This window comes from Rhinolophus hipposideros, assembly GCF_964194185.1.
Source record: "Rhinolophus hipposideros genome assembly, chromosome: 4".
Lineage (NCBI taxonomy): Eukaryota > Metazoa > Chordata > Mammalia > Chiroptera > Rhinolophidae > Rhinolophus > Rhinolophus hipposideros.
In genome coordinates this window covers 24181059-24207730 of record NC_138050.1, presented here as the reverse complement: position 1 = coordinate 24207730, position 26672 = coordinate 24181059, and the positions used below count along the sequence as shown (strand labels likewise).

General features: G+C 38.9%; 1 protein-coding gene across 1 annotated transcript; it reads left to right on the top strand.

Moving 5' to 3' along the window:
- The first annotated feature begins 1298 nt into the window (after positions 1 to 1298).
- On the top strand, positions 1299 to 12715 carry AGA (aspartylglucosaminidase). The gene is made up of 9 exons (XM_081045965.1): positions 1299 to 1512; positions 3437 to 3590; positions 4190 to 4302; positions 5130 to 5242; positions 6453 to 6567; positions 7171 to 7246; positions 8096 to 8203; positions 8898 to 9031; positions 11015 to 12715. Exons 1-9 carry the CDS (start codon positions 1389 to 1391, stop codon positions 11113 to 11115), a joined length of 1038 nt encoding a protein of 345 aa, XP_080902091.1. The 5' UTR covers positions 1299 to 1388; the 3' UTR covers positions 11116 to 12715.
- The last annotated feature ends 13957 nt before the right edge of the window (positions 12716 to 26672 follow it).

Genomic DNA, 26672 nt, shown 5'->3' with positions numbered 1-26672 from the left:
TACCCCAACAAGGGGTCTTCCTGCACCCGTCTCGCTGGCACCAGGTGAGACACAGGAAGTAGGATCCACAGGATCCACAATCCGCTGTCCACTTTTCTGCCTGCCAACCAACCAACCAACGCAGCCACGGCAGTTGCATCAGTGGCCAATTGGCTAACTGGTTACAGCTGATGGCCAACCAGTCACAGCTGATGGCCATCTACCACCTGACCCAGTGTCTTGCCACGTAAGGCCGAGAGCCTGGAAACTACTCTCTGGGACTCTGTCCCCACACATATCAAGTCTCCATTCTGCCATTTACCTGTGAAAATGAATAAAGGAAACCTCATTCAAAATGGAGTTGGGAAGCCATGAAGAGAAAGTACTCATAGGTACCATTCTGCATCTCCAATAGTCTAGCAGGAAGAAAGATTTCCTCTTCACCCAGCAACACGTTTCCAGTGCCTGAGGCAAATGAGAAGCTGCCACCACTCTGAACTCTCGTTTTCGTCAAGTTAACTTTTGTTCAGAACAACTTCTCCCAATATCCTCTTTTCCTCTATAAAAGAATGATCTTTTGTACTCCAGACTTCCCTATGGTTCACCAATTTACTAGTTCTTAATGCAAGTCCTCTGCTATTCCCGAATAAACTTGATTTTGCTGACTCTCTTGTTCTTTCAAAAGGTTGGCACATTTAAACATTTATTTAGCACTTAATGGTAATGGTGCCAGGCACAAGGAAAAACACTTCCAGAAAGGCATAGAGGTAGCTTCTTGCCCAGGAGGTGCCAGAAGTTGCATTTCAGTGAGCTGTGTAGGTTAATTTCTGCTTCCCCAGCTCAGGGACTTACAAGGAGACCACGTCCTACAAAAAGCTGTGGTGGAAGAACCACTGAAGGTGCACGGGTGGGGAGAAATCCAAATTGAACTGGTTGTAGGGCTAGCACGCGTCACTTATACTCAACAACCATCCCAGATCTCGGAGACCAGGAATCCCAGAGAGTACATTCTGAGTGTGGCAAATATCAACTTCAACTTTTCATTAAAAGTATAATGAGTTAAAACCAAAAAGTTGCTAGGGTCATGCAACCCAGGGCTGCATAATGTCATACTAATTTTCCAACGTGAAGCTCAATCTACTTTTAATAACGGGGTTAAAACAACAACAACAACAAAACACCTCTTGATAACCCCAAAAAGCTCCTTAGCACGGAGCCACGCCCAGTGCCCGTCTGACTGACACGTCCTGCGGTCCCGGAGGAAGCCAGGTATCGCGAGAGTTGAGGAACCGCTGACTACACCCGGAAGGGGAGGGCGTGGGGTCCGGTGGGCGGGCCGCTGAGGTCACTGGTTCACCAAGCGCGGGCAGCTGACGTCCTTCTGCTGCTGGGTGGGCCGTCCGGCCCCCATGGCGCCCAGGTGGAACGTAGTGCTCTGCATACAGCTCCTGCTCAGCCCAGCTCTCGTGCGCAGCGCCAGCCCTCTCCCCCTGGTCCTCAACACGTGGCCATTTAAGAATGCAACCGAAGCAGGTGCGGGGCGGTAGCCGGGGGCGGGGACTGCGCTGCGATCGCCTGCGAGCGTGGAGGACCGGCCGGCTGAGCCCACTGGGGTTACGGGAGCCGGAGCCGCCGGGCCTTCCGCAGTCTCGCTTTGCAGCCCTTTCCGCACCCACTCCGCCGCTGCGTCCTTTGCAATCGACCGTGACTCTGCTCTCTTTAGCACTTCTGCATTTTCCGTCCTCATCGGTTAGGCCTACTCCTTCTCTCCACCCCCGCGCCAATGCATTCTCCACCCTGCTGCTGACCCAGAGCAATTAGGACCTTTTTGCATAGAGTCTTCCTGGGGCGCCTACACTGTGTTTTGCGTGCTGTCATTCTGTGCACGGGCTGTCTCGTGTCTACCTCTCCATTTCCCCTTTCTAATCCCTCAGTTCTTCCCTATGATACCCTGTACTCCAGCTTTGCAAACGATTAATAATTTACTAGAGAGAGCATATTTTCCTCCCTACATGCATGTATGTTGTATTTGTTACCTGGAATACGGGGTACGTGGTACCTTTCTGCGGAGCTTGTCAAAAATACCAGTGATTAGGCCCCACCTCCCGAGATGCTGAGATTTTGAATTAACTAGAACCAAGGCATCTGTTTTATTTTGTTTTGTTTTTTTAAAGCTCCCCGACTGATTTTGATTTGCAGCCATGATTGAGAACCACTAAGCTAAAATACTGACTCTTCCAGGAAGCGTTCCCTGATGTACTTACCGCCCCTCCGTCCAATCTAAGTTAGGTGCCTGTCTTCTGTTCTTTGCTATTGTCCTACACATGCCATTGTCTTGTAATTTTCTCATTATATTGTGTGTTTGTTTCATTCATTTCAAGACATAATACCCCAAGAGGAATTTCAGACCTCTTCTGAGGCAGCTAATTTAATTTTCTGGGGCACATTTGGCACCAGAGCCCCGTTCATATATTGTAAGCAGTGTAAACATTACGAAAAAAATGAGGAGACAGGCTGTGAGAAAGAAATTCCCACTGATAATAAGACAGAAAAGAAAGTGCAGTATCCCAGGAAGGGGACAGTTCTGTGTAGTTGCCTATAGCTTTTCGAAATATACTTTCAAGCCAGTATGGCCAGTAGTAATACTTAAATTATTGACCAATAGTAGCATCTACCGTTTAAGGAATTCTCTTTTTATTAGCAAAGAAATTGACCATTGAAGACTGTTTTTTCTTTTTCCTAGTCAATGTACAGGGCGCTAAAGCATGGCCTCTGGAGCCAAAATGGCTACTTTCAAATACTGCCTCTTATTACCTACTAGCTTTGTGACCTTAAATAAGTCACTTACCCTTTCTGGGTCTGTTTCCTCCTATTTAGAAGGAGGAAAGTAATTGTAAAGTACTTGCCTAGAAAACTGTTGTGAAGATTAAATGAATTAATTCATGTGAAGCCCACATGTACTTTGCTGTTATGGTACTGTTATTGAAATTTGCTGTGATAGATGTTATCTCAATAAAAGTATTAGTTATATGTATTTTTAATGATCTAATGATGCAGAAGAAATTTATAAGGCTATGATTTAATGAGTTTTTAATGTAACTGTCTTTTAACAGTTTCAATTGTAACTTTAAATTGAAGGAGAGAATACTTTTCTCACACACACTAGGTAGAAATACATCTTAATAAGTGTAAAAACTCTCACTTTGCATCAATAGCCAAAGTCTTTGAATTCACAGTAAATAGTTGGGTTATATAATTGTGTCTGTATCACTGTGTATATCACTCTGACTCCTTTGTAGCACTTAATACACTAATTGACAAATTCAGTTTAACTTAGAGTAAATATGGGGGGGAAATGTAATACTATGAGTTCTCAAAACATTTCTGGTTTGTTGCATTTGGCATTGAAAAAAAAATATATATATATAAGCAAGCACTGTTGGGATTTGATTAACAGCGTGGAGGACATTAGCGTCTGGAGGATCCCCCCTGGATGCTGTGGAGAGGGGCTGTGCTGTGTGTGAGAGGGAGCAGTGTGACGGCACTGTGGGCTTTGGAGGAAGCCCGGATGAGTTTGGAGAAACCACACTGGATGCCATGATCATGGATGGGTAAGAATGCTCTCCAGGACAGATTTATCTCTATGCCTTTGCTTCATGTGGAGCTAAATTGATAGTCGATTAGTCTTCTACTGAGAGCAAGAGAGATGATTATGTAAGGTTTGGTACAGGTCAAAACCCCTAGCTTATTGGAGGTGGCCTTTCCAAACACAAGGAGTTTCCCTTTCAGTTAAAAGAAAATCATAATAATAGAAATATCACATGGATGTTCTCCTTTGCACAGGAGAACACCAAACTAGAAAAACATGTCTCTGCCCTGGTAAACAGTCATTCACCTGCCATCCACAAAGGTCATGGTTTGCCTGACCTGAAGCCTTAAAACTCTTTTCAAAAGCCATATTAAAACAAGACAGGAGAAACTAAGATAAATTTTAGTGCTGTTGGATTATATGGTAAATTGATTTTTTATTTGTTCCTTAATTTGTCTGATTGTGGGAATTTGTATGAACTGCATGGATGTGCTGTGACTTCTATGTTAAGTTGGTGTTTATCCTACAAAACACTATGGCTTGAAGGAAAGCAATATTTTTTTTTAATCTATGAACCTATGAAAATACCTTAATAAATCTTCATTTTTTTTTTCCTTATAGCACTACTATGAATGTAGGAGCAGTAGGAGATCTTAGACGAATTAAAAATGCTATTGGCGTGGCACGAAAAGTACTGGAATATACAACACACACACTTTTAGCAGGAGAGTCAGGTATATTTTAACTATATTAAAATAGTAGATAAAAGCCAACTTAAGTTCAAATTCCAGCTGTTTTACTTAATATCTGTTTAACTTTGGATAAGTTACTTCTAAATTCTAATTTTCTCCATCTTTAAAATAGGATTAAAAAAAAATAGTGTATTTGTAGATGGGGACTTACTGGACTGAAAGAGGATTCAGCATCATTTCTCTTCCTGTATTACATATTATAGGTGTAAGACCCATGGAACACTGTTAACATAGGAAGATAGGTACAGAGGAGTTTTGCTATGGCACTTACTTGAATGCCTTTCATGTTAATAGCAAAAACCATACAGTGACCTATATCAAAAATAACTTAACGATGTTTTAGCTCACAACTGCAGCCTTCAATGTTGTTGAAATACAGAGTTGAAAACTACCTGACGAACAAAGGATCTGTTACTCGTTCATGGAATCCAGTTGTCCCTTTGGTGTCTCAAAGCTTTTTATGTGCTGGGCATTCATCCTAGTGAGAGCAGTAAGATTCTTAGTTGGTGAGCAGTGTGCCTTTTCTTTGGTAAAGAAGAAGAAGGGAGATTGTGGAGGAGAGGGAGACAGCAGAACAAAGTGTCATAACACACCCCAAGGGTCACAAGCAGATCAGTTTTGGGAAGGACAGTTGAAATCTAGAACCTGATGCCTTCAGAACTATTCATGTCTGAATACTCCTTTGTGTACCCCGGGATGACTGTACCCCAGGTAAAAGACAGCTGAACTATAACACTTCCTGTCCATATATTTTATTTAGAAGATAGTACTTCATTAATTTCCATTTTTCTTTTCTTCCCAAACTCTAGCCACCAAGTTTGCTGAAAGTATGGGGTTTGTCAATGAAGATTTATCTACCAATACTTCTCGAGCTCTTCATTCAGATTGGCTTGCTCAGAATTGCCAGCCAAATTATTGGAGGGTATGTATACATAATTTTAAAAAATAAATTATTTGAAAATATTATGCCATCGCTTCTGTTCCCTGTGGTCTACTTATTGCCTAAGTTGCTAGTTAGCACCCTGGTTGCACTTTAGAACCAGTTGGCTCTCTGGGCATGGGTGTTCTCGAAAGCTCCCTAGCTGCATATAGGGTATGTCCCGGGTAGAGAACTACTAGTCCTGGGCAAGAGTTTCCAAACTCGAATGTTCTGTGGGGAGAGAGGACTGCCTCAATCAGAACCGCTCTGCTTATATTTCCTTAAAACGAAAGATCCCAAATATGAAAAATTCAAAGTTTGGAAACCATTAGTCTACAATATTTCTTAGATTTTATCTGTGTGACTTGTACGCAGTATTTTGCCCTTGTTTGCTTGGAGGTTTTATACTATTAGGTGTCTAGTATGTCACTAGTGGGATACTTTATCTTTAAATCAATGAGACCTTTAGCATCAATCAGTTTGTCTTTGCCGTCCAGAGTTTTTCTGTGGACTCTCTTTGTCTCTCATCTGTTTCTTCCTCAAATCCTCATTACCGGGAAGTCTCTGAGGTTAGCACTTGAAAGAGGCTACTGTGTAAAATCAGGTCAGGGGAGGCACTTCGTGTACTCATAAATAAGACATGAATGGTAGGCTTCTTACTTTAATACTAATCCATACGTAGAACCTAAATTTATGAATGTGGATTATTTCCTGAGCCTTTAAGATTCTTACAGGAATCTAAGAGTAAAATTTAGAATATGTTCATGTGAACCTAGCTTTGGGGAAAAAAAGATGGTTTTAAAATAGATTTTGTTTTAAATCTCATAATTCTTTGGCCAGGGAACAAATTCTGAAATTTAAAGGTCAGGTTGCATACTTAATTCCTTTTAGGATTAAAATCTAACAAAAAAATATTCATTTATATCTGCCATTATGCTGAGAATTTTAGGCATTTAAAGGAGAAAAATCACGGATCTTTTCCAGATGATGTAGTTTTCTATTCCACATTATGTAATTCTGAGAGGCTAGGTATTTAGTAAAATTGTATCCATCTGTTCACATAAGACTTAGTTAATCTTTGACTTCTAATTCTTATCTTTTAATGTCCAGATGTCCTTTTGGTTTCTTGCTAATGTTTAGGGATTGTACATAACTACTTGCTGATTTCTAAAATCACCCTTTCTAAAATATAAAATTTAAATCTTGTTTACAGAATGTTATGCCAGATCCTTCAAAATACTGTGGACCTTACAAACCACCTGGTATCTTTAAGCAAGATGGTTCTACCTACAAAGAAACAGGCGATAATTACGGTCATGATACTATTGGTAATTTGCCTTTTATACAGTTTTCATGGTTAAAGTTCAGCCATTTTTAATTGCCTTTCTGTAATTCTTAACTTCTTCATCCATTTATGTACCAGAAGATGATTTTATTTTAACTGGCAAGTAACACTACACACACACACACACACACACACACGCACACATTCTTTTCTAAGCATCTGTATACATTTTGGTAAATTACCTTTTTGTAAGACCCTTAAAATCTAATGACTATTCACTTGGGGATTTTTAAATCTTTATATTTAGTTCTTTAAAAATTTGACATTGTTTGCACAATCAAGAGATCTTTCCAAGCTGTGATGTTGAAAATTTCCATTAGTCTGTATTAGTGATTTTCTTTGGAATTCCCTTTGAAAAATGACATTGAAAAGTAACCGAACAATTGGAAAAGTATGGGATATCTACCAAATGATGCTATGAAACCAGGGCATTGAAAAGCACAAATTATACCACTGCTATAATTTTCAGCATTCTCAAGTTTTCTGTTTTTTCTACCTGTCATTAATGAAAGAGGATATTTTGAGGTAAATTTTAGAATTGATACAAAGATTTTTTTTTTTTAATTTTTTTTTTTTTTTATTCTAGGCATGGTTGTAATCCATAAGATGGGACGCACTGCTGCTGGTACATCTACAAATGGTATAAAATTCAAAATACATGGGTTAGTGTTTCTAAAAGAATAGATCTCACAAATATGTATTGAGTGTAAACTGGGAGTGCTGCTCTGGGACATGCAAATGCAAAGCAAGCCCTGTCTTCATGGCTGAGATAAATAAATGTAAAAGAAAAGAAATGAGTACCTGCTGAGTTCCAAAGGAGAAGGAGTCCTGGCTGGTGCTGTAGCATTCAGGGATGGTGGTGGTGATCTGATTAGGCTGCAAGACTTAGGGAATCCAGTAGGGGGATTCAGAGAGCTGAGCCTGAGCCTACGGAAGGGGAGGCAACATCCAGGCCAGGGCCCTAGCAGATGGAAAGTACTACACGCTCAGTTCAGAGTTTTCCCTAGCTGGAAAGGAAACTGAGTGTATGTCAGGTAAAGGGGTGGAAGACTGGAGTCAGATTTCAGGGGTCTTAAGTCAGTTTGAGGATTTCTGGATTTCATTTCAAAGTAGTAGAAAAGCATTGAAAGTTCATTACGAGGATAAACCTTGGTAAAATTTTGACACATTCGCTAGAAAGCAGAAATAGATTATAGGTGAGGAAAGCCTTTATGAACCTGTTGAGATAATCCAGAAATTCAGTGATCAAGGATAGTAATGATAGTCACTATAAATCTGTGCCATCTTGAGAGATAACCAGCTGGTATCTAGTTCTTACATAATAAATGTAGGTTTGTGGAAACTGAAGTAGAATAACTTAGGAAATCCTTTTTCTCTGTGTTCTGTTGAAGAAAATACTTAAAACAATAATCAGTGGCTAAGTAGAAATATCCCCTATTATTGAAACATCATAAAATAATTGTTTTTACACTTGGTTTCCTGTCCTAAACTATTGTGCTGTGTTCTCACAGTCGAATAGGAGATTCGCCGATACCTGGAGCTGGGGCCTACGCTGACGACACTGCGGGAGCCGCTGCCGCCACTGGGGATGGGGACATACTGATGCGCTTTCTACCAAGGTGTGACTTGTTACCTATGTGACTCTTAGAGATCTTTCAAGGAGATATTGTCTATCAAAATATAAAATAGTTTTGCCATATCATCCAAATTTATGTGCACAAGAACTTTTGAGAAATTCTGCCTACAATTCTACTTATCCTGTTGGTAATATGGTAATTCAAATTAAGTAATCATAGTCCTCTGAAATAGAATATTTTTCACTCTACTTCACAGATGAGAATACTTAGGATCCATTTAAATAATTTATGTAAGGCCACCAAACAAAGGACCTGGTAATTGATGATAAAAGTAAGAAATGCAGTCACTGTGTATAATTACTGGAAAACAATCATAGCAACTAGATGGTTCGCACATCTCAGTATTTTCCCTATTGATTGTAGCGTCATTTTGTATTTAAATATAATCTCTATACATTATGACTTCTGGCTGTTACTACTAAGTAACAATTATTCAGCCAAAGACAAAAAATAATAGTCCTTATCTGAAACTAATGGTTGGATTAAATGAAAAGATGGACATTGTATCAAGGTTTACTTGCTTTCATGTTGATGCTTTCATAGGCGTACGGACTCTTCTTCACTTGTTTTCTATCAAATATAACAGTTTTGATAGTTTTAGATTTCTAACTTAAAGTAACCAAATTTGGAGTTAGTTTACTCTGTGATACTAAAATTTTGTCTCTGTTTCAATCAGCTACCAAGCCGTAGAATATATGAGAAGAGGAGAAAATCCAACCATAGCTTGCCAAAAAGTTATTTCAAGAATTCATAAGTATTTTCCAAACTTCTTTGGGGCTGTCATATGTGCCAATGTGACTGGAAGTTATGGTACGTTTAATTTTGAATTTGTATTTGTGTGAACTTGCAAATGTTGATGAAAACATACACTTTAAAATATTGTGGTGTATTTTATTCCTATATAATGGAAATAGGAACTGTATTGAGTTGACACTGGGTATTAATTGATGATCTGTTAAGACCCACAAAGTGTTAAAAAGATACCTAAAACTCTCCTTTGGTTGACTGCTGATAGTTCCGATTCAGTCTATGGCTATTAGTTCTTATCTTTGACTTCTGTCCTAAGTAAACATTAGCTTCAGCTCCACTACATGGTGAGACGGGCTAATCTAGTCAAATGCTTTTATTAATTAGAAGTAGATAGGGATAAATTATCTTCCCTACTTCTTTTCTATTCATTATTTAATGTCTCAGTCATTTAGATCTTCTTGGGGCTCCAAGGTATAAAATGCATTACTAATTAGTAAACCAAAGAAGTTAGTGGAGTTATTTTTATGCTGCATTTGAGGCATGTCCTTTGCTCATTTAATTTCTTTATGAGCCTATCACAGTTTCAAAGCATTTCCACATCAACCACTGCTGTTTCTCATTAGTGAATTTTCAGATGCGGAAGATATACAGCTTACTGATCGATATGACTTATTAGGTTAGACTGCTTATTATTGTTCTTTGATCTTTTACTTCCCACAGTTCTGTATTTGAAAAACTTGTTTGAAGAATTCCGTATTCTTTTTTAAGTACTAAGATACAAAAGTCAATATAAGTTATGGGAGGGAAAGGCTTTATATATAAAATAAGTCAGTTTCATTGATTCCTTCTTAAGAAATAAACCTTAGTTTATTTCTCTCGAAGTTGGATTTAACAGGATGTAAAATGATAATTATATAATTGTAGATTAATTTAAAACTGTAAATGATAATTACATAATTTTAGATGAATCTCTCCCCTTATACATAACATAATGGCTTTGGAAGGGGACCCTTCAGGTGTTTACACATAGATAGGGCAATAAGAAACCTCTTTAGTACGATGAACTTGATTAGACAGAGAGCATCTTGAAAATAACTCTCCTCACTTTCTATAAGAATAAAAGAGTAGCAAAAAGCAGGAGCATGGGGAGGGGAAGATTATGGATGAATGATTAGAATGTATTAGTGGCTAGGGAAATAAAATCTTTAGCATGTGCCTTTTTTTTTTTTTTTTTTTTTGCTAAGAAAAGTATATGGGGCCAGCCTCGTGGCTCAGGTGGTTGGAGCATGGTGCTCCTAATGCCCAGGTCACCAGTTGAATTCCCACATTGGCCAGTTACCTGCACCCTCTACAACTAAGATTGTGAACAACAGCTCTCCCTGGAGCTGGGCTGCTGTGAGCAGCTGGAGGTTGGTATGTGCTGCCCCTGGCTACTGAGTGCTACTTAGTGGCCAGCAACCAGTGTGAGCTGCCGTGGGCTGCTGTGTGCTGCCATGAGTGGCCACTGGCCAGTGTGAGTGGCCAGCAGCCATCGTGAGTGGCCGGCAGCTGGCAAGAGCTGCCGTGAGCTGCTGTGAGTGGCCGACTGACGACCAGCAATAGACTGCCTTAGGCAGGGGGAGCGTGAGGCTCATAATACCAGCATGGACCAAGGTGCTGTGTCCTACACAGCTAGACTGAGAAACAATGGCTTGAACCATAGTATGTGTGGGGGATGTGGAAGAAAGGGGGAAAAAAAAAGAAAGCATGCACTCTTTAAAAAATAAAAGAAAGGAAAGGATATGAACACAGTAAAATAATAGAGGCAATGACAGCATGCTTATAGCGCAAAACATCAGCCTACATTCTGAGGTTCAAAGAGATGACTTACCCACTACTACCTTTCTTCCCTCTCTCGGCCTGTCAACTACTCAGCACTAAGGAGGATGACACAGTATCCTTCATGTGCCTTAGGTGGACATCAGGTATACAACAGGCGATGTCTGTGCAGTTGTAAATATGTGCATGCTCCAACTAAACAATTTTCTCTTTTCTTGGCCTCAGGTGCTGCCTGCAATAAACTACCAACATTTACTCAGTTTAGTTTCATGGTTTATAATTCTCAAAAAAATCAGCCAACTGAGGAAAAAGTAGACTGCATCTAATCCATCTTTTCTGTCAGCATCTATATTTAAAGAAGAAAGAAGCAAAGGCTGGAAAGGTTACTATCACTGCAGAGTTGCATTCTAAGTTCTTTGTGTAAAATAAACACAAAAATAAATTTATGCTGAAGTCGCACGTTTACCTTGAATATATGAAATTTTTTATTACCTATTTTTAAGTTTTGTATGAGTATATTGCCTGAACATGAATTTGTATGTGTGTATGTATGTTTTAATGTTTTAATTTTAAGTGATATTTGGATTTCTACTCAATGTTTTAAGAAATTGCTCCTTTGACTATTTATTTCCATAATGATGTATTAAAGTCAAAAGAAATAATCTATATTTTAGATACTTAAAATAGAGTATCCGTGTTTTTTAGACCCCCCAAAAAAGTAAAGATGAGGCCCAGCATTAGTCCTGATTGAATCTCAGTACATTACAGTGATATGTCTGTTCCCACTGATTATCAATTTTATATAATGCTGCCTGCTAGCTTAAAGAAGAATGCTGTTCATAAAAAAGGTACTTTTTGTTTTGCTCATATTAGAAAATATGGGCAATTTTCTGATGAGCAATTGTGTTGATTTTCTTGGGTTTTTTCCCCCCTCTGATAGAGCTCTCAATGTGAAGGTTCTTCAGCCACAAAAATCTCTGATCTTTTAGCTACTAATATTTAGTGCTAGTAATTTTTTTCTGAAAATGATTTAGGGAGTTTGATCTATACTGTGGTTTTACTAATCTCATGTTCCGTGGTCGGTGACTGTAATTAGGAATGAGTCAGTAAATCTATCGTGTAGCTTGGTCGTGTTTTCCTAAGTGCTGAGTCTGAGAGCTATACATGTGTGCTTTCTCAGCATCGGCTTTTCCTTCAAAATCAGTATCTTTACCATCAGGAGTCAGTAATAAAACCGTATGAACAATATTGTCCTCAAGCTTTAGCATATCTGCTCTGTTTTTTCTACATTCAGCTTAATATGTAATGTTCTGTATAGTTTAGGACTAGAAAGCTATAGTTTTGAGAATGCTATTCGGGCACTTGTTCTCAAACCTTGCTATGTATCATAATTGTCTGGGGAGTCTTCTTTTCTATCCTACCAAGTCAGATTCCTCACAAATGAGAACTTGAAAGCGGGAATTAGCAGCTACTAATGGTAGCCTGAAAGCTAATAAGGAAATAATCCTACAGCTTCACTCACAGAGCAGAAGGGAAGCCCTTTCAAGGGTTCCCATGAGGTATGTGGACTTGCTGATGTCTGATACTAGGCCTTAGAACAAGGGGAAGAAGTCAGATTTAAACTTTCAGTACACTGTTGTCAAATCGAATGCTTATTTTGCGTGTTTGCTACCTATCAATGTTAGGCAGCCTTGTAACACCAGAAAAATGAACTGAAAGAATTCATGACCTGTCACTTCCCAGCAAATTGTAAGTTTGGGTGACAAAAACAACCTACATATTTTTAAAAAGGTATTTACCCTTTAACTCAGGATCTTCCTGATGGAAATAATTTTTCTGTATATCTAATGTAGGAAGAAATGGAATTAGCTTTGGAAATATATTTTTAAAGTTCTGGATTTGAATATAATGTAATTTAAATGCTGCAGATGTGTTGTCCTTTCTTTTGAAAAGTTAAAATTACGATTTTGTCCGTAATGAGGATATGCACCAGGAACTCACCTCTTTGATGACAATGTTTTGATATCAGTGATCACTGGGCTTGTAGGGGAGACAGGTAGGAAACCAGTGAAATGGCGCAGTTTCTAAAGAGAATTGTGAGCCAATCATAAATTGAACATGGAAATGATTCAGTAAAACTTGGTAAAAGCAAGAAAGTTACTTGGGAAGGGAACCGTGGGAAATGTAATCACAATCTAACTTTATATGCTAACTTTATATGTAGTTGGTGGTTTGCTTCATATACCCTGTTTCCCCAAAACTAAGACCTAGCTGGACAATCAGCTCTAATGCATCTTTTGGAGCAAAAATTAATATAAGACCTGGTATTATATATTATTATATTATATTTACATTATATTACATTATGTTATACCTGGTCTTATAGTAAAATAACACTGGGTCTTATATTAATTTTTGCTCCAAAAGACGCATTTGAGCTGATTGTCCGGCTGCATCTTAGTTTCAGGGAAACACGGTATATCCTTGTTTATATAGATTGCATGGCTGTTAGATAGCTTAGGGTAAAGATAAAAGATACAGTTACTACACTTCTCTATTCTGCTTTTTTTTTTCTTTTCACCCTATAGAAAATGTTCTATTTCTTGCCTACTAAGGTGAAATTAAATTGCCCTAGCATACATATGGATTAATCAACTTTCTTAAGTGATTCATTCACATTGTCACTTGAATATATGTATAATGTGGATATGAACACACACACAAAGTGATTGCCGTCTAATTCTGTTCTCACTCCTTTTCAGCCCCCTGCTTTTATCTCCTTTAACATTTCTAGCATACAAAGCAAAGGAGTTTGGTGGCTTTCATTTGGGCATTAGCTCATCTCAGTTTAACAACACTTAGAACAAGGAAATGATTTGGGCATCAACAATATGAAAGTGTCTTGATTATTACCCCCAAAGACTGTAGATGAACTTCACTCAAGTGTTTGGTATTTTTAGCAGAGTCGGCAAAGAGGAAAACCTTAACCACAAATATACAATAAAGAATGTGGTAAGTTCATGCTCTTCATGTATTTGGGTTGATTAATCCCTGGAACAAAGTTTTTTTTAATTTACTTTGACTTTATTTAAATGGGGCAACTGACTCTTCCCATGGGCCGGGTCTTACTTTTCCTAGCCCAGCTCTGCCTACACTGCGCGTGGTAGGACTGCTCGTCCTGGCTCTTGTGATTTGGTTCAGCCATGTGACTGGTTTTGATAAGGAGTGTTGAGCAGAAGTGAAGGTTGTAAGACCTTCCCACACTTTCTTTTTTCCTAGCATGACTCCCTGGTGTGGCTGCCCCATCATTCTGAGACCGTGAGTGATCATGAGTGAACCCCGATGACCGTACACGAACACTAGTGGAAACAAGAAAGAAACCTGCTGTTGTGACCACCCAGCATCAACTACCCTGTCCGGACTGAGCACATCGAATTTGCATAAATAGTTCAGTTTGGGGGGAGATTATTAAACTGATGACAAATGGACTCTTTAAAGGGCAAAAGGGATTTTTAAAAAGCAACACATAAAAAAAGGCAAAGATAACCTGGTTAGAGAGATACTGGTTAGAAATTAACCCAAAGGGTTAAAAGTATTACTGGGTAGGAAAGTTATGGATGACTTTTTCTTAAGAATACTTTTGTTTTTAAAAAAGCATGCAAGGTCTGAAAATTAGGTTTGCGAACTCATCCTAGAAAAAGTGCTACATACCTCATTGCTGAATATCACTACTGTCACCTCTGAAGTACTCCCTTTGGGAAGCTATGTACCAACGCCAGCGCTACTCCACCCTTCCAAGCAATTTTAGAACTCTTTTTCTGGAACGGCCATTAGAGTTGTCATCATGTTACCCTTGATGTCCTGAATGTCATCAAAATGTCTTCCTTTCAATATTTCCTTTATCTTCGAGTAAAGAAAGAAGTCGTTGGGGACCAGATCAGGTGAGTAGGGAGGATGTTCCAACAGTTATTTGTTTACTGGCTAAAACCTCCCTCACAGACAGTGCCGTGGGAGCTGGTGCATTGTCGTGATGCAAGAGCCATGAATTGTTGGCATAAAGTTCTGGTCGTTTTCATCTTTTTCACGCAGCCTTTTCAGGACTTCCCAATAGTAAATTTGGTTAACTGTCCAGTTGGTACAAGTTCATAATGAATAATCCCTCTGATATCAAAAAAGGTTAACATCATTTCAATAAGTTTGTGAACTTAATTGTCTGATCTCGTTTACACTGTTTGATTCCAACTATTCCAGTCTGAAAAAGGCAAAATTATGGGAACAGTAGTGTTTGCCAAGTGTTGTGGGGGAGGAGGGTGGAATAGCAGAGCGTAGGATTTTTAGGGCAGTGAAGCTATTCCATATGGTGCAATAATGGATACACATTGTACTACATTTGCACAAACCCATAGAATGTACAACACCAAGAGTGAACTTTAATGTAGACTGTGGACTGGGTGATACACTTGTTACAATTGATGAGCCTACACAGATACATTTAGTATAGGCTCATCAATTGTAACTAGTGTACCAGTGTAGGCTCATCAATGGTAACAAGTGTACCAGTGTAGGCTCATCAATTGTAACAAGTGTACCAGTGTAGGCTCATCAATGGTAACAAGTGTACCAGTGTAGGCTCATCAATTGTAACAAGTGTACCATTCTGCTCCTGAAGTCGATAATAGGGGAAGCTGTGTGTATTAAGGGATACTGAAGGAACTTTGTACTTTCTGCTCAATTTTGCCGCCAGCCTAAAACAGCTCTTAAAAAAAAATATCTAAAAGGATAAAAAAGCATATATTATTTTTTATAGAGGAGAAAGGAAGCTCAAGTATTACAGGTCTTAATATCTGGGTATGTGCTGGAGTGTTATATAATAATAGCCTGCATTAATTGAGCACTTACTACTAAGCACTTTTACATGCATTATCATTCTGTCAGAAGCCAATGAGGAAGGTAATAGTACCCTCGGTTTAGATATTTTACACATAGAAGCTGCAGTTCTGTCTGGCATGCATGGTGCTGGCTTTTATTCTGGACTATTTTTTCAAGAATGTTTTGATAACAAAAACCTGTAAAATTGAGATAGCATCTCCCTCCTGGGCAAAGGACAGTCGGTTGCTGTCCAGTATAATAGTCTCTCCTTTTGAGGCCCAGGGTAGGTAGGTTTGCTTGCAGCTTCCTTAGGTAAGATCTGGGTTTCCTAAGCTGGAGTTTTCTCAGCTGTGCTGCAAACTTACTGGGTGCAGTATCGACCTGAATCCACCTCTCTGTGCCCCCAGGAGAACCTAGTAGGAACCTGAATGTGAAGTTCATGCTACTTGAGGTGCTGTGAGCGACAAAGGCCTTGGTCTCTGATCCAGGTGTCTCTTCCATGAAGCTGGCAGGCTAATTTGTTAGCTGGCAAGTAGGGAAAAATCTCTTGACATCGTCACCAGTAATTAGTAAGACATCCCTGATTGTGTTATTATTACCATCCCTTGCACATTTGGGGTAAAACACTGTAGACCTGCAGGTAAGGTGAAAATAACAGCAAAGACTTCAGTGCAAACCTTAGAGGATGGTTTAACAAAGGCCGAGGACGACCCTCTGAGATTGTTCACACCATGGACATTGAATTAAATGGTCAATGAATTAAATTGTGATAAAATTTCCCAACGATCCATTATCCTATCCAGTAATCCCATTGAAAACACCTAAATATTAACCTCATTCCTTTGAGTAAAATAGTAACTAATATAATTCAAATTTTAACAGGTTACACTAAATAATGGATAGTAATCTCAAACAATACTCAGTTTCCTCCCTTTGTTCAAACTATTCTTAGATCTTGATTTACTCTTATAGAATACTGACCTGAAGTTATTAGAAATATACATGAATGCTGTATACACATAAACAAATGACAACAACAACAAAAATCTATTTCCAATACTAGCACTAAAGTGAATCCTTTTGGTTTCACAAAGCAAATAATAGTTTGTATTTTAATTGAGATTATACACAGATTATAGGATAATTTTAAAGCCCATAATTTTTAATTGTTGAACTACTTTTTGAAGAGTCATTATATCTGATGCTTGGTGATTATAGTTTTATTTAGTATCTTAATAGTTTAATTAAATTCATTTGAATTAAAACTGGTAACACATATATATCTTAATTGAATGCTAATTATGAATAACCTTACTGGTTATTTTCAAAAAAGATTCCTAGACTTTTTAAAAAGCTTCTAAAAAAGGCATTATTTAAAGTGTTTGCCTCTTTTCTTGAGTATTACGCTATTTGTGTATTACTCCGTATATTTTCAACCCCTGACTTAGGAAGTTAAAAAAGATGAGCTTACTGAGGTCTACAAAAGATGCAAGTTGTTTGTTTGTGGGTCATTTGTGGTATAAGATGAATGTTTTTTTATACAACTGTAGGTTGGCCACTTAAGAAGTGCCATATTTCAGTATTTGGAGAGAGCATACCCATTTGAAGGATAAAATAATTGTCATATTTAAGATAGATGTAATGGAAGTTAAAGCTGCCATGATCAACCTATTTGCCTCTGAGTTAAAGGGACGAGAAGTCATTTACAGCGCTAATGCATGGACAGCACACTGAAGTATTGGTCAACTGATTTAAACTTGTGACCTTCCTATGCCATGGTTGCTCTAAATGTGGTTGCTCATTTATTTTCTTCAATTAAAATGTGGTTCCTATAATGTGGATATTGACATAAAATATTTCTAAGAAAATCAGACTTAGAGTAGATGTGGAGAAGTAAAGTCTCTCCCAGTTGCTAGCAATCTATCTCTAACTCGTGCAAAATCCTTAAGCATCATAAATGTCAAAATACTTCTTTCCATTCCTAACTAAGACCAGTATCATGTGTCTTCCTTTCTTGTCCTATTCGTTGTGATTAAAGCAGATTGAAAATTAAAGCAAAGACAAGTTCAGAATAAAAGCAATATCAGACACGCCAAGTTTACTTAATTTTGTTCTGATGAGGCTAATGCGGTGCTATATTGGAGCCTGCTTTTACCAGCAGAGCCAATTGTTAAATCATTAATACCTTGAAATTAGTCGTGGTAGGAGTATTTATAACTCACATGTCAGCAAACATTACTAATTTTACCCCCGGAGAGACAGCTTACCTGCACAGCATTGACTAAAAGTGTTTTGAGATAGTATGTGTAGATACATATATCTATAGATAGATGATAGATAACACACACACACACACACACACACACACACACACACACTACACACCTTAAATGAACTTGTGGGCAGAGCTACAGAAGCTACAGAATTATCATTTCAACTATTGGAATCAAACACAAAGTAAAGTTGTTTGAAATTTAGACTGTAACTATACACTTGTATACATGTATAACAGTAAAATTTAAATATAAACAATAGAAGATGGGAGATGGAAAGGGGAAGAAAGATCAAATAAGGATTTTCTACAAAGTGGAAAATCAGGACATAGGCAGTGGGAAATAAAAAAACAAAGGCATAAATGTTTACAGGTAATCAGAAAGTAACGATATCACTATAGTGATTTAACGACAAAGGGAGGTATAAGCCAAATCTAAACTTGATTAATCAGCGAAAAGGCATATGTATATTCTCTCTTAACAATATGGAGGTTACCAGCAAGAGAAAGCATGAAGAGTGATTTCATATAGGCAGTGAAGACGGGAGATAAAAAGATCACTGATGCTTCCATGGTAAGTCTTCCTCCAATAGATTTTTAAAATTTATATCTTTGATAATATATCACAGCTAATTCAAGCTCACTTTATAAATATAAACTATGATTCATAGGATCAGAGTTTTAGAAATGAAACACATATTTGAGGTTCCCCAAATCTACCACCTGTATTTTGTAGATGAGTCAGCTCAGACTAAGAGAAGTGACTCTTAAATTAGAAGGCTGCATATAATAACTAGTGTTAAGAACATGTCACTTATCTCTTCCTCTGTCATCCAGGCTTACCCTAGCAAGGGTGCAACCACTATAGCTTATTCTTCAAGAATCTGGTGTTTCACTGTTGTTGTTTTTTTCCTTTTCAGCAATAGAAGTAAATTATAAGGTTCTCAAATTCTAGATCAGATGTCATGCCCAGATAACCTCCAGTGGATCAATAAAATTCTAAAGAAATTAGATCATATGTAAATGACAACCCAAGTGTCTATATTCTTTAACAAAATATGTTGGGTTCAACACTATATGTTCGTGCTCAGTTACTAGGTGTCAGTGTGGGTTATGATAACAAATAACCTTAGACCGGGTCACTTAACATACACTTGTTTCTCACAATTCTAGAGACTGGGAAGTCCAGTGTCATGGCATGGGTGGGAATGCCTTTCCTGGTTTGCAGACGGTCTTCTTCTCCGTGTCCTCACATCGCAGGCAGCAGCGTGGAAGCAAGCTCTCTTGTGACTCGTATAAGGGCACAAATTTCTTTCACAAGGTCTACAACTCATGATCCCATCTGTTCTTAATTACCTCTCAAAGGTCCTACCTCTAATATCATCAAATTTGGGATTGGATTTCAACACATAATTGTGGAAGGGGGGGATAAACATTCAGTCCTGTAACATTCAGTCCCGTAAGTAGGCTTCTCAAAGTCTAATTTGTACATAAAATCAGATATGGAGAATAAATCTACTGACTCCATGATTCTGATATTCTACAGCAAAGAGGACAAATCCATATTTTGGAATCGTGGCTATAGAAGAACCTAAGGTCATTTTGTTAGGATTATTATTTACAGGATAATTTTAAAATCCTGTTTGGTAACACAATTTGTTTGAATTATCTGATGTACTTGAGAGTTAAAATAATATACAAAACCCATGAAATTACCTACTTCTTTCTCTACATTTGGTTCATTTTGTAAAAACACTTAAGTAGATCTAAATCACCCAGTTGCCTCGTTTAGCCAGATGTTGGTATAGGAAGAGAACCACTAGTTGATATTATTTAATAAGATTCTCTAGCAGTCTATTGCCAACAAGGCAGCTCCCTATTCAGTGGCGCATTTTGAAGCCAAATTACAGAAGTTTTACAGCAGACAAAATGGAGGGAAAGGGTCTGATATCACTGTGGATTTATATGAAGAACAGGAAGGGCAGAAACACATAATTATTTTATCATCCTTTTATCATCACAACTGCATGGAGATGCCCTCACCCCACGCCATCCCCAGTTCCCTGGAAAGTCCTAGATATTCTCAGAAAAATCAATAATTGAAAGAAAATGCAAAGAGTGCAGTTTAGTGAGATCCCAACTAGTTGTGGAAGAGTTTAGGCTGAACTAGCCTTTCTGCATTAATCAGAATCTCTTAGAACCCAACCTACTCTACTATGGTAGACCCCAACTTCAGAGTTCTCCAAGGGTTGGTGGAGGCCTTTGCTTGTTCTGCATCTCCGCCCAGGCCTGCTTCCTTCCTTGTCCTTCCTGGGAACCAGGTGTGTATGGGCTACCTTCTTGGGATAGTCACAAGCTTGGAAGGGTGTCGGCACCCTGACAGGCCTGCCTATGCCTTTTCATTACTTACTTCGCCATGGACATTTGAGCTTCTGATCCCTGTTGTAAAGAGATTGCAATGGCTTCCTTCCATTACATATTTGTGTGTCACACTTTGAGATTATACTTGAGTTACACTAGAAAGAGCATCAACTGGAAGGCAGAACACAAGTGTAGTGTGGTGATTCCAGAATTCCAGAGAAGGGAGGGACAGTAATCTGGTTGAAAAAGGGGGGCTGACCCGCTGGCCTTCTGGCCTAGTGGCTCAGGTCGTTGGAGCACCGAGGTCCCTAGTTTGATTCCCACATGTGCCAGTGAGTTGCGCCCCCTACAGCTAAGATTGTGAACAACAGCTCTTCCTGGAGCTGGGCTGCCATGGGCTGCGGTGGGCTGCGGTGGGCTGCCATGAGCGCCTGGTAGCCAATGGGAATGGCTGGCAGCCTGTCCACCCACAACAGGTGACTGACTGCCTCAGCTGAGGGAAGCACAAGGCCCATAATACCAGCATGGGCCAGGGAGCTGTGTCCTACACAACTAGACTGAGAAACAATGGCTTGAACCAGATTGTGGGGTGGGGGGAGGTGGAAGAAGCGGGGGGAAGAAAAAGGGGCTCAGGCAGTTCTTATAACTGAGTTCGGACAGCAAGTACCTGCATTTTGATATGGGTCTACTTTGGAGGGCCGATGGAGAATACCAAGGGGCCTCTCCCAAACGATCTTTTGGTGTCAACACTGGCTCAACGCTCTCTAGTTATGAGTTCTTAGACCCTTAATCTCTGAACCCTAGGTTTCCACAACAGAACCCAAGGGCTAAACTAGAGACTGGCTACTCTAAGTGTAGTCCCCAAACCAACATCATCAGCGTGATCTGGGAGCTAGTTAAAAATGCAGGATCTCAGACCTTCGGCATCAGAATCTGCATTTTTCACAAGCTCCTCTGCTGATTCATCTGCACATTAGAATCTGAGCAGACCTGAGCTAGATGATGGAAGGGCCATCGCTGATGAATTAGAAAGCCTTGTGAATTAGAAGGAACACAACATTGGAACATGATAGCCCTTAATTGGAGTTCTTCTGCTACCACCTTATCTATGTGCCATTGGACAAATCACTTAACTTCTCTGAGCCTTTTTCACATCTGTCCAATTAAGGATATTAATACATTCCGTAAAAGGCTGCTGTCGTTATAATACATTATGAAGCACCTACCACCATGTTTGGATACATACAATACAATAGGAATTGAATATATCTTAATTCCCCTCCCTGGCCTGCTCTCTCCTACAGAACCAATACTCTGTGATTCTGTGGATCTCATTCCCTGCCATACACCTCATTTCCTACTGCTGTTGTCCCCAGTTTAACACAAAAATAAACATAAAGTATCAGATTTTGCAAAAGTAACATTATATTTTAAAAATTGTTTTCACGTGGCAGCGAATGGAATTAATGCCAGCCTAGATATGCAATATCCTTTAGAAATAGATAAACTGGCTTCTCCCTCTACTAGTGTCAGTTTAGCTAGAGACAATCAAGCTGACATTTTTGTTTTACACATTATCAAAACGATGCCGTTACTGGGGGGCAAGATGTGTGTATCCCTGGAGTCCTGTCTCAAAACAAAGGAGACTGTCAACCCAATTACCTATTAAGTGTTTTTAATCTTTCAAAGTAACCCTGAATAAATTTGTTTATTCTGAAGAGTTGTCAGGGGAAAGAAATGTCTCCCAAGATATCTTTTTAAATGTCGTCTCACCGTTTTCTGAACTGATACGTTTTGTCTTTTACTAAACATGTTATTTTTCAAAAATGCTCACTTATCTTTACACTCTTCATTTTGAATTCAACTACATCGTGACTTTTCTGTAAATCTTTTATGAACAAGGTCTCAGGTGGGTCCTGTTAATTTGTTAAGGATTATCAACAGAGAACATTGTCAAAACTCTAGACAGTATTTCTTCTAAAAAATGATGGTGCAAAACTTTTCCTGAGATAAGATGTCTAGATGTAGATAAAAGCAAACCATGCTCTCATACCCACAAATACTACTTGAACCTGACTTGTCAAAACAAGAAGGGCTTTTAAGTGCTCCATGAGCAATCATATTCTACAATGGCTTTGTCTTCTTTAAAACTGAATTATTTGTTACAATTCTGGCAAAACTGGTTGAAAGAAGGAAGGTGATTGGAGACCTTTGCTAATAAAATATTCTTGTAGCTATTCTTTTATGAAGAGTAACAGAAGTTATCAAATGAAAAAGTCTCTGAAGGGTTTCTTTCTGTCATCTTGCAAATCTAGACAACAATGTCATTATCTAGTATAAAGGAATAAACATAAACACATATACAACCACCTCTCACACAGACACCATTTCCTCCTTTTCTTTTCTTTCTTGGGTTATTGTCTAACTCAGAGAAATCACACTTGAGTGGGTATTGGCCTAGTTCAAAATCTTCACTCACTCTCTTCCTTCCATTCCTACCCCCAATTTAGGAATATCTTCCCAATCCTTTCTCTGTTCCTGTCACAACATGCACAAATGTTTCCTAGGTTTTGCTGTATGTGTCTTTGGATGCCCCCGCTGGCTAATATGACTATCACTACATTTGTAGTTAAAGGTATTTCTAAATACTGTATTAAACTTAGAAGTGGTACTACAGTCAATGTTATATGTTTATTTTAATTCTATCATGTCTATATTGTCATACTTATGCATTAACAGAGCTATTTTACATTGCTTTTTAAATCAGTTTTAAGTAGAACTGGAATTGAAACTCAAGATTAAACTAAAATATATTACCACATGGGCAATATTTTGTATGACTCCATAAGTCAAAATCAGGGAAAGCAAACTGACTCCAATATTACTATAAGTTGAACATCGTTAGGAGGATACATTTCCTGCCAAGGTCTTCCCAGCAGGCACTCCACAACTTACACTGCCTCAGCAATGTTTGGATTATCTATTTTTGTTGGTTTACTATTCAATTTCTCTTCACTAGTCTATCGGATATAATACCCCTCTGTTGTTTAAGATATATATCAATGTTTTGCCAGCTTTGAGAAGTTGTTTTAGATTGGCATAATTGATCATCAGAAATAAATTTAATTATACTACTATTTAGTATGCCTTAATTAATCCTATTTTGGATTTATGATACATTTAAAGATGTCTTTATGTCTATTGTTCTTAGATTTTTAGAAAAAAAGTATTCAGTCATTTGTACATTCAGGAAATTCACTAATCCCAGCACATGTAGATTTGTGTTTTCCCCAAACCTGCTCTTATTCAGGCACCTTCTAGTCTATAGTTAGTGGGGAGGGCTTTCCCACCAGTCTGCTCCATCAGAGAGAAATTTTCTATAGGGAATGGGACCAGCGCTGTCCCCTCTAAACACAGGTGCCTTCCGGGGAGTCTCTTTCCTTTCTTTTGAGATTCTGATCTGCTTTGGGAGAACGGCTCAAAGGGTCAGAGAGAGTTGAAAGAACTGGCGTAGGGGACAGTTTTTATGCATCTCTTTCACCTGGGAGATTTTTCATAAGCCTGCTCAGAACCTCTCTGCTTGGTATGCAATACAGAAATAATGGGGTGAGTTTCTCATAAATTGAATTGAACTGACCATGGATTTGAAGTTACTGCCTTTCCCACTGAGTTAAAGCCAAATAGAGTTGCCTCTCCGGCCAGGCTTTGATCAGTAGCAAGGTACTTTTCTCTTCCTGACTTAAATGCATCCAGTCCATGGCACTGATTTTATTTAATGTTCTTGTTCACTTCACTGGAAATGCTTTAACTCTGGCACCTGCTGGCTGTGAAAGTGATTAGGATTTCATGGGACCAGAGCGTTTCATTTCTTGTAAGCCACACCACGGTCCATAAATTAATACAGGATTATGCTTCAGCTTTTACTCTGCAGGCTTGTTTTGAACTGTAAAGGAAAGGCAATTAAAAGATGAAGAAAAAAGAAAATGATCAGATGAAAAGTGAACAGTTGTACAAAACCTGACAGTGTGTATTAGCATATGCACTTTCTTATGAGGAAACTAAGAAACTTACATCATTGCATTTTGTTCATGCTGGTAAGCATCATTTCTTCCTCTCAAAACCAGACTCATTCTACATATGGAAAATGTCCTACCCTTCGTCAAAATTTTTCTGGGTAATAAAATCTCTCTGAAAGTCAGGTTAGCAGCTGTAGTCACATTCCCAGCTGAGCGCAGCCTTCCAGGCACCCCCACAAAGTGCCAGATGTGTGAATAAAGCCCTCTTCAACCCTCCAGACCGGCACATCCAAAACCAAGTGCTACCAAGTGAACCTCAGTCAACACCCCAAGGATGCAGAAGAATCACCCTGCTAAGCTCTGTTTTACTTCTTAACCCCCAAATTAATTAAAGATAAAAAATATTGTTGTTGGCAAACTCTGACCCCTGAGCCAATCCAGCCCACTGCCTGCTTTCATATGGCCTGTGAGCAAATAATTAATCTTACTGTATCAAATAGTTGAAGAAAATCAAAATAACATTATTTTTTTGACACAAGAAAATCCTATGAAGTTCAGTGTCCATCAGTAAAGAAGTATTAGAACACAGCCTTGCTCATCTGTTTATGTGTCGTAATGGAGATTTTTGGATTTCAACAGCAGAGTGAAATGATTGCAAAAGAGATCTCTAAAATATTTACTACATGACCCTTTACAGAAAAAAAAAATTAATTGCTATTTCTAGCTACTAAGTTGTGTGTGTTTGTTACAGCAATAGATTAGAAACTGCAATCTAAATCAAAAGTCAATACAAATGTTGCAAATGGAATACCTAAGAAACACATTTTAATGTAACAGTTGATTTCTTAACCACAGACCTTTGTAGTTAAAACTTAAGAGGATACTAACACCTGAAAAAATTGTTGAATGTCCTGAAGTGTTTTCTCAGCAATTGTATACAAATGGCAACATTTTATACCAATGTAGAATAGGAGGACTGTAACATTTCTTAAACTCCTACCATATACCAGGCATTGTCCTAGGCAGTGGAATGAAAGCTGAAGATCCTGCCCACCAGGAGCTTAGAGTCAAATGGAGAAGGAAGGCAGCAATCAAATAATTCCACAACACAATCTGCAATGTTTATCAGAACAATTACATATAGTGCTCTGATAATTATACCAGCAGAATCTGACCTAGTCTTGATGGCAGCTAAGGTTCCCCAAAGACCTGAAACTTGGTCAATATGGTAATGGTGAGTCACAATTAATTAGGCAAAATGAGGTGGGAGTGCTGAAGACAGGCGAATTTCCCAGATTTGGGGAATATGGTCCTTTTGAGAAACTAGAAGACCACTGTGGCTGGAGACAATGAGAATGGTACAAGATGAAGCCTGAGATTTGGGGCTTTGTAAACTGTCTTACTGGTTTTAGTTTTTATCTTGAGAGTCACTGAAGTAGTTGAAGCAAGTGGCATGGGGAAAGAGAAGAACCTTGTCTTTGAGGGCATCAAATTCACATTTTGAAAATCACTTCATGGTGTTGAACAAGTAATTGGTGGGCAGCAGGATGGCTTTACACAGAATGGAAAAGGAGAAGGTTAATGATAACCAATGTTGGGGAAATAAAACCAAATCTTCTCCCAAACCAGAAGACCTCTCCACAAAGTTAGCAGAGGACAAAAATCCTTTCATTGTGGAATAAGCATTAAACCAAGTGTGATGTGCATCGTGGACAATCTGCGAAGAGATTGCAAAGACAGAAGACCAGCCATCGATCCTGAGAGAATAGCATAATCCTGCATTTTACCCACCCCAGTGGAGGGCTCCAACTGCACGGAGGATGACAAACACCATCCACAGTGCCAGCCACCAGGAATAAAAAGGCCACACACTTCTGCCCACTGCCACTGGTGGTAGCCCACATAGAACAAGTCCCCTCCATGCATCCCTCTTAATGCAGAGAAAGGAGCCCAGCCCCTCCTCACAGAGGACAGATACAGCAGTCGGGTGACCAGGTGCCATCAGATGCACACGCTTTAAGTAAAGACAAAAGAACATTCATGGAGCCTAAAACAAGGGAAGATATTCCCACACCGGCGACAAGCCCAGCACAGTCTGTGTGGGCCTTTACCTCTTGTTGAAAAAGGGTTCCCGGCCTGAAGCCCATTCTTAGGCTGCTGTGTGAGAGCTGAAAGACTGTGTGCAGCTTTTCCCATCAGCAGCCAAGCAGATAACACCTTGCACACATGCTCTCAAGATAAATACCTAGTCCTCAAGAGGTTACACCACTGGTTACCCACAGTCCATCCTAACTTTACCTGGTAATTGGGGGGACCATCTGTACTAACCAACCAGCTTTACCAGAGGTAAAACCAGCCTCTCCTA

What these genes read in the sequence shown, in the direction of transcription:
- AGA (XM_081045965.1), top strand. Translation starts at nt 1,389, where the DNA reads ATGGCGCCCAGGTGGAACGTAGTGCTCTGCATACAGCTCCTGCTCAGC. An exon ending in ACTTTTAGCAGGAGAGTCAG is followed by an intron (nt 4,303 to 5,129) that starts GTATATTTTAAC and finishes CCCAAACTCTAG; the next exon opens with CCACCAAGTTTGCTGAAAGT. An exon ending in CTGATGCGCTTTCTACCAAG is followed by an intron (nt 8,204 to 8,897) that starts GTGTGACTTGTT and finishes TGTTTCAATCAG; the next exon opens with CTACCAAGCCGTAGAATATA.